The 9080-nt window shown below is 37.7% G+C and overlaps 1 protein-coding gene across 1 annotated transcript; it reads right to left on the reverse strand.

Moving 5' to 3' along the window:
• Nucleotides 1–2944: 2944 nt before the first annotated feature.
• LOC124672491 lies at nt 2945–4044 on the reverse strand. Its single transcript, XM_047208709.1, has 5 exons — nt 3994–4044; nt 3586–3896; nt 3425–3497; nt 3144–3323; nt 2945–3063 (listed from the first exon to the last, which is right to left on the reverse strand). The coding sequence occupies exons 2-5, from the start codon at nt 3772–3774 to the stop codon at nt 2945–2947; spliced, it is 561 nt and encodes a 186-aa protein (XP_047064665.1). The 5' UTR covers nt 3775–3896; nt 3994–4044.
• Nucleotides 4045–9080: the final 5036 nt, after the last annotated feature.

The raw sequence follows: 9080 nt of genomic DNA on the forward strand, positions 1-9080 counted from the left end.
CTATTCATACTACACCGGGTGTAGTTACACCCACGCGTGTTTCTCATAATCTAGAGAGTATCTATCATACCGGATAGTATGTACATGTAGTATGAAGTATATAAAACTATTTTGGAAGTATATATACTACTTTGCGGGCGGTATGTACATTTTTTTACGTAGACTCATTTTATACGTATACATATGCATGTATTTCGGATATATAGTGCAAACTATGGGTTCACTTGCATTTTTTTCACAAAACTTTATTTGGAGTATCTTAGATATAGTATACGAACATACTCAAACCGATAAAGTATCATAGATACTTCCGTATGGTAGTATATTAGACATGGGTGTAACTACACCCAGGGGTAGGAAGTATTTATCCTATATATATATATATATATATATATATAGAGAGAGAGAGAGAGAGAGAGAGAGAGAGAGGGATATATATATATAGGGTGACACTATTCTGAAACCGGTGCTCAGAATATTATTTTGAGCACCACCGATTCTATAAGGGCTTGTTTGGTACTAGAGTTTTAGTGGGAATTAGCAGGGATAATTCGCTCCAAACTTCAAATCCTCACTTATCCCCAATACATGTTTGGTGCTAGAGTATGAGCGAGTTTAATCCCCACTTATCCCCACTTTTCCCCAAATTTTAGTGTAATTTTTTTCAATCCCCAATACTCTACCCCTACCTAGTGGATTGGGGTTGGGGTTTTGTAGGGATTGGGTGACAAAAGTGATTCGCCCAATACTCTAGAGTATTATCCCCACTAATCCCCACTAAAACACTAGTACCAAACAAGGAATAAGGCCTTGTTTACTCCTATGGTATTTCCACCCCCTAGGGGTTTGGGGATGAGAGGGGATTGGGTGAAAACCCCCTTTCACCCAATCCCCAATTTTCCCCTCATTTCCCCACACCCTCCCCCACATCCTCTAGTTACTTTATTTTTTGGGGATGAGAGGGGATATGAGAGGATTGAGATCGGATGATAAAAAATCAATCTTTGCATCCCAAGACGTGATAATGGACAATCGGTAAATTTAAAACTTTGTCTTTAACATAAACTCGGTGTCATGCAATTATGTTATGCAATCTTCTCGAACAAGCACACACATATAAATAAATGCTCCACCCAATAGATGAGCAACCTCCACCATAAAATCAATTTCATGCGGTTTGACGAGTACATTAGAAGTCATGGCGCGCTCACCCGCCGAACACCGGAAACCACGCCACCGCCGCCGGAAGGGACCTCGAGCTAAAAATACATGCAGAGGTAAAATTTAGTAACTGATACATCGCTTATAGTTCAAATGTATAGTATACGCAACTAGTGAGCAAAGGAATCGACAGCCACAAGCACTAACTACTAGAACAATACGGGGTGGTGGCATCATAGTTAAGCATCTAGTAAGGTTGGTGGTATCAACTATCTTACAAATAAAGTGCAAGCAGCTAAATAAAATAAACCACGGCTAGCAACGGGGTGTTGATCGGCTATAGCTAGCGAGGTTGACCCTTTCCCGAGTTGGATCGGACATAGCGAGGAGGCGAGAGACCGTCTATTTTTTGCATGCATTGAATCTACATAGAGCTTATAGTGAGTGTGCAAATCAACACAGGAAACACGGACGAGTAGTATCATTCTTGAGAGCTAGAATAACTTCCAATAACAACCAAAAAATTATACTAGTATTGTACTACATCGATTGCTAGTTAGTTCTAGGAGTATCATTCTTGTACGCTTCACTCGGAACTTGTAGTGCATTGGGTAGATAAAATTCTTTTGGAAATGCGATAGCCCAAGGATCGGACCTCAAACCCATGATACTAGTAAAACCAAAATACTGAAGTTGAAGCCTGAACCACCACTTGTGCAGAAGTAAACCACCAACAAGACAATAGTGTTGCCATGACACGGATGATACGATCGAGAAAAAAGGTGGTGATATTGACATTTGGAAATGTGATAACACATACTACAAAACCATCACTACATGTATCGACAGGTTGCCTCCATTCTAATTTAGTCTGGATAGTTTAAATGTACAGTGACTGCAACTAGGGAGCATCCTTATAATTTAACTAAGCCCATCCTTAAAGACCAAGTTCAATGCATACAACACTTGAGTTCAGATTCATATATGGCTAGATAGGCATACTTATTCATGAAGGTTAAGTATGTTACATCGGTACTATATCACTCGACTCTAGGCCGGCACCATCACTTGTCTAAATATATAAGCCATGTACTTAAACAAATGGACGCAACATCACTTGTTAAAATCAACTAGCAATAATAAAAGGAACAGATTGAACAATTCAACTTCGACAGTGAAGATATCAGCACATATAATTAGTGGCAAGAGATAAAGCTATTCAGGCCATGCATGAAGTGGTATATTCAGGATACAACATTATATATTTAGGATACCGCATTATATATTTAGGAGACAACATTAGCATATTAGAAGTTGCATTGAAGATATGCTTTGCAGATTTAGTTTCAGAGAGGCATGGTGAAGTTATTCATTTGCAGATTTAGTACAATTTGGACCATAACTGCAACTACGCCAGCCAATCCCATGCGGCCATGCCATGTCCACTAAACGAGCTAATGTTATTACAGGATTGTTACAAGGAACTACTGACTATGGATCAAAAGAAGAAAACAGGGCATATGCAGAAGAAGGTAAAATGGTACATACACATACCTCAAGTCAACTCTTGCAGCTCACCCCGGAGCCACATGATAGCTGACTCCTCGTCTTCGATGACCCAAGTGAGGAAGGTCTCGCGGTTTTCAAGACTTTTGAAGACTTTTGAAGCCTTAACTCTCTCTTGACGGGTGAAGTCTTGGATTTTGTTTACGGTTGCAATGCACTTGGCAATGGAGAACGTACTCGACTCGGCCTTCTCATCTTCTTGCTTGTTCTTTCATCTTCACATACTGTCTACTACTTGCACCATTTCATCGCTCTTGATAGGCTTCTTTAATTCCTTTGGAGGAATTTTCTTTGGTACACCAGTTGCCTTCTTATCCATTATTTCACCAACATTCACTAGATTCAGCAATTGCAAATGTTAATATACACTTTATACAATTTGTTATATATATTTAGTCTTGATTGAAGGGAATTACCTCGGCCGGCTGAACTTCCCGTTCCCTCGTCTTTCTTTTTGGTAGGGTCTTCATCCAGAATTTGTACGTCCTCATCGAATTCAGACCCAGCTTCTTGCACTCTCTCATCTTCTAACTCTTCATCAAGTTGAGATGCCTTAGAGCTTGAAGTGAAATTGTGATTCCCCTCAGCTATTTGGCCTATGTATACAAGTTAACATCAGTATAGTAACCATAATACAGATCTCCGAGCATTACAGGAATATGATAGCAATTGCACAAGTTAGCATCAGTGCACTAACCATCATATAGATCTCCAAGAGAATCATACATAGGAAAGCCATTTCTCTTGAATTTCCCAATTCTTGGAAAGGACTACAAAACAATGGTGAGAGGAAACAATGAGTCTAAGCTTATTATGAAGCTTGTGACCAAGTATAAGAATGGAGAAACGGAAGCTTACGATTTCTAGGTTATCCCACAAAGCCTTCTCAGCAACTATCATGCAGGTCTTCTCATCCCAACCAGCACCACTTTGCATCCGAGCTTCCTTGAGCATCTTGTATTCTCTCTTGAGTTCTTTTTCTTTATCTTGTAGCTGGGATTTGACGAAGTTCACCTGCGGATTATGTTCCTGGAATATTTGCGTCATTCGATTCCAAGTGTCCCCACTCCATCCATTTTGTGCTCTGTAATAGTCATTATTATGCTCATGAAGTATATCGATCAGAGATTTCTCAAGCCCCAAATTCCATTGGGCTCTTGCTTTCGTTGCTTGAACAAAATTAGTAAGGTGTTAGTCAAAACTTGACATGATTCATCAAAGAATTTGCTGCTCTATATCACGAGTATAGCCATACACAAATAGTACCTTTTGGAGATTTCCTTTTCTTATTGGTCGGTGGAGTTTTTCTCACACCAAGAGCAGATTTTTTCAATTTGAACTTGGGTGTGCCCATTGGATGCAAAGTCGGCTTCATATTCTGTTGTCATAAGAATAATACCGTTAGACTAAAAAGGCAAACATAAAACAGGAATAAGAATTATTAGTGGACATGAATAAAGGCAAACATAAGATAGGAACCATAATACACTGAGTCCATTACAAACATATTGGCAAACATAAGAACTTATTCTCCGACAAACATAATACATTGATTACATTATTACATTAACAAATTACTACTACATGATAAAGCAATAAATTCAAAGTAAAGGCATTGAAACAACACAGAGGAAGATTTAAGTTTCAGCAATTGCTTTCAACTTTCAACATGCATATCTCATGGATAATTGTCAACACAAAGTAATATGATGAATGCAAATAAGCAAGTATGTAAGAATCAAAACACGGTTGACATAACTGTTTGCTTCTAAGATGGAAGGAAATAGGTAAACTGACTCAACATAAAGTAAAAGAAAGGCCCTTCGCGAGAGGAAGCAGGGATTAAATCATGTGCTAGAGCTTTTTAAGTTTTGAAATCATATAGAGAGCATAAAAGTAAAGTTTTGAGAGGTGTTTGTTGTTGTCAACGAATGGTAGTGGGCACTCTAACCCCCTCATCAAACAGACTTTCAAAGAGCGGCTCCCATGAAGGACGTTATCTCTACCAGCAAGGTAGATCATCCCTCTTCTCTTTTGTTTACACATGTATTTTAGTTTTATTTATGGTTGACACTCCTCCCAACCTTTTGCTTACACAAGCCATGGCTAACCGAATCCTCGGGTGCCTTCCAACATTCACATACCATGAAGGAGTGTCTATTTGCAAAATTAAGTTGCTTACTTGATGAATCGGGGCAAAACATGTGAAGAGAATTATTAATGAAAGTTAATTAATTGGGGATGGGAACCACTGCTTGCCGACTCTTTTCGCAAAATTATTGGATAAGCGGATGAAGCCACTAATCCATTGGTGAAAGCTGCCCAACAAGATTGAAAGATAAAACACCACATATTTCCTCATGAGCTATAAAACATTGACACAAATAAGAGATAATAAGTTTTGAATTGTTTAAAGGTAGCACATGAAGTATTTACTTGGAATGGCAGAAAATACCATGTAGTAGGTAGGTATGGTGGATACACATGGCATAGGTTTTGGCTCAAGGTTTTGGATGCACGAGAAGCATTCCCTCTACGTACAAGGCTTTGGCTAGCAAGGTTGTTTGAAGCAAACACAAGTATGAACCAGTACAACAAAACTTACATAAGAACATATTGCAAGCATTATAAAACTCTACACTGTCTTCCTTGTTGCTCAAACACTTCTACTAGAAAATATCTAGACCTTAGAGAGACCAATCATGCAAACCAATTTTCAACAAGATCTACGGTATTTCTCCACTAATAGGTTTAAACTACATGATGCAAGAGCTTAATCATGATCTACTTGAGAGCTCAAAACAATTGCCAAGTATCAAATTATCCAAGACAATATGAGGCATTTTCTTGTTTCCAACCAAATAACAATAAGTGCAATAGCTTCCAACTTTTGTCATTGAACATTAAAAGTAAGAGTGAAGAACACAAGTGTTCATATGAAAAAGCGGAGCGTGTCTCTCTCCCAAACAAGGATTGCTAGGATCCGAATTTATTCAAACATAAACAAAAATAAAAACACACAGACGCTTCAAGTAAAGCACATAAGATGTGACCGAATAAAAATATAGTTTCAATAGAAGAAACCGATAAATTGATGAAGAAGGGGATGCCTTGGGCATCCCCAAGCTTAGACAGCTTGAGTATTCTTGAAATATGCGAGGATGAACCACGGGGGCATCCCCAAGCTTAGACTTTTCACTCTTCTTGATCATATATCATCCTCCTCTCTTGACCCTTGAAAACTTCCTTCACACCAAACTTCTCATAAACTTCATTAGAGGGGTTAGTACTCAAAAAACTTTAATCCACCTTGGCCCTGTAGTGACACATTGCAAGAACTCAATAAAACATTAGCTACGGCTCTCCACGTCTAGAAAGCCTTGCTTAAAGTCCACAAGAGACAATGCAAAAAACGAGACAGAATCTGTCAAAACAGAACAGCCGGTAAACACGAATTTTTAAGAGGTACTTCCGTTGCTCAAATCAGAAAACTAAAAACTAATGAAAGTTGCGTACATATCGAGAATCACTCACGTAAATTGGCAGATTTTTACGAGTTACCTACGGAGAATCATACCCAAATTCGTGACGAGCAAGAAATCATGTTCACGCGTAGAAATCCAAATCTAGCATCAACCTTCTATTAGAGACTTCACTTGGCACAACATTGCAATAAAATAAAGATAAGGAGAGGTTGCTACAGTAGTAAAAACTTCCAAAACACAACAAAACGAGTAGAAAAATAAACACATGGGTTATCTCCCAAGAAGTGCTTTCTTTATAGCCATTAAGATGGGCTCGATGAGTTTTAATGATGCACTCGCAAGAAATAAGAGTTGAAGCAAAGGAGAGCATCAAAAAGCAAGTATGAAACAAATTTAAGTCTAACCCACTTCCTATGCATAGGAATCTTGTACACAAATAAATTCATGAAGAACAAAGTGACAAGCATTGGAAGATAAAACAAGAGTAACTTCAAAATTTTAAGCATATAGAGAGGTGTTTTAGTACCATGCAAATTTCTACAACCACATTTTCCTCTCTCATAATAATTTTCAGTAGCTTCATGAACAAACTCAACAACATAACTATCATATAAAGCATGCTTTTCATGATCCATAAACACATAATTTTTTTCAAGCTCAGAAATAATAGGATTAAAACTTTCAAGCCCGCTTTTATCAATAATGTAACAAGATGATTGATCAATCTCAAAAGATATGGGACTCATAGATAAAGTCAAGAACTCTCCAATCCCATTTTCATTAGTAGTACAATTAATAATATCAAGTAACATAGGACCATCATCTAGAGATTTATCATAAACATTTGTCAAGCAAAACTCTTTAGTACCATGCATTTCGACATCAGGCACAAACAAAGCATTATCATAAGATTTATCAAAATAGCATGAATTATCATGAATAACAGTAGCATAATTATTATCACAAGTTTTACTCATAGGGAATATTTCAAGAGAATCCACGGGAACATAACATTCATCCGCCTTTGGTAAGCATGGAGGACAATCAAATAGTGTAAGAGATAAAGAGTTACTCTCATTAGAAGGTTGGCATGGGTAGCTAATCCATTCTTCCTCCTTTTGTTCATCACTCTCCTCTTCTTTTTCATCCAATGAGCTTTCAGGTTCATCAATTTCCTCCTCTTTTTCATCCAATGAGCTTTCAGGTTCATCAATTTTTTCTTCCACTGGTTCCTGCAAATTGTGAGTGCATTCTTGTGCATTAATGAGTCTCTATTTATAATCAATGATATAAGGATTATCACTGTAGCTTTCTATGCAAAAATTAAGGATACAAGAGACATAATCTTTAAGGTCCTTACAAACAACACAAGTTTCATAATTTTTAGCAATGAAGGATTCGATCTCAGAAGCTCCAATAAACAAAACAAATTGTTCTACCTCTTCGAACCCAAAATGAATATAGCTATTCCAATTATAGTTCTTAATTAAAACTTCCTCACTAAAGCCACATTGAAATTTAAGATGTTTAGTATCCTGTTGAGAGCAACGAGTTTATATCATGGCATTTAAGCAAGATTTTAGCAATTGTATTCAATTTTTCTATCACGAGCACTCATAACTTTTCCCGTTCTTGATTCTCTATAATTATTATATAATTCAATAAGCTCCAAATAGGTTGTAGGTTCTCCCATAATAGCAGTTTTTAATTTTTAGGTTTTTCAATTTTTTATGGATTTTCGGGTATATAGGGAAAATAAAACAAGACAAAAACAAACTAGACAAAAGTAAACTAAGCAAAATAATACTAGACAGAAATAAACTAAGCACAAATAAACTAGACAAAAGTAAACTAAGCAAAACAAAATAAAATAAAACAGAGAGAGAGGTAGAGTGTACTCCCCGGGTGAACTTATGAGTAGAGCTATGCCTCCCGGCAACGGCACCGAGAAAATAGTCTTGATAACCCACAAGTATAGGGGATCGCAACGGTCTTCGAGGGAAGTAAAACCCAAATTTATTGATTCGACACAAGGGGGTAAAGAATACTTATAAGCCTTAACAAGCTGAGTTGTCAATTCGGTTGCACCGGAAAAGCACTAGCAACGGGGGTGATGTGAAAGTAGCGGTGATATGAGAGCAATAGTAACGAGTAACACGGCGAGCAATAATAGTAATATGAGAGCAATGGCACCGAGAAAATAGTTGATACTACTTCCAATGACATGTAGAACGAGTATATGATGATGAGAGATGGACCGGGGTTCCCAGCTATCTACACTAGTGGTAACTCTCCAATAACAAGTGTTGGGTGAACAAATTACAGTTGGGCAATTGATAGGATTGAAATAGCATTAAGAAAGAACATCAAGATTATTAATCATGTAGGCATGTTTTCCATATATAGTCATACGTGCTCGCAATGAGAAACTTGTACAACATCTTTTGTCCTACCGGCCGGTGGCAGCCGGGCCTCAAGGGAGTCTCTTGGAAATTAAGGTACTCCTTTTAATAGAGCACGGAGCAAAGCATTAACACTTGGTGAAAACATGTGATCCTCATACCTAAGCCTTCCCCTCCAGTTATCCCGATTCGTTGTCACTGCGGGGCCTCGGGTTCCGGACATAGACACGTGCAAACAACTTGTAGATACAATCTAAGCAATAAGTATAGAGCTTAAATCTAAGATCATGCCACTCGGGCCCTAGTGACAAGCATTAAACACAACAAGATTGCAGCAACAATAACTTCACAAACTTTATAGATAGACTAATCATAATGTAACAATCCATCGGATCCCAATAAACACAACACCGATTACATCAGATAAATCTCAATCATGTAAGGCAGCTCATGAGATCATTGTATT

This window comes from Lolium rigidum, chromosome 7, assembly GCF_022539505.1.
Source record: "Lolium rigidum isolate FL_2022 chromosome 7, APGP_CSIRO_Lrig_0.1, whole genome shotgun sequence".
Taxonomy (NCBI): Eukaryota; Viridiplantae; Streptophyta; class Magnoliopsida; order Poales; family Poaceae; genus Lolium; species Lolium rigidum.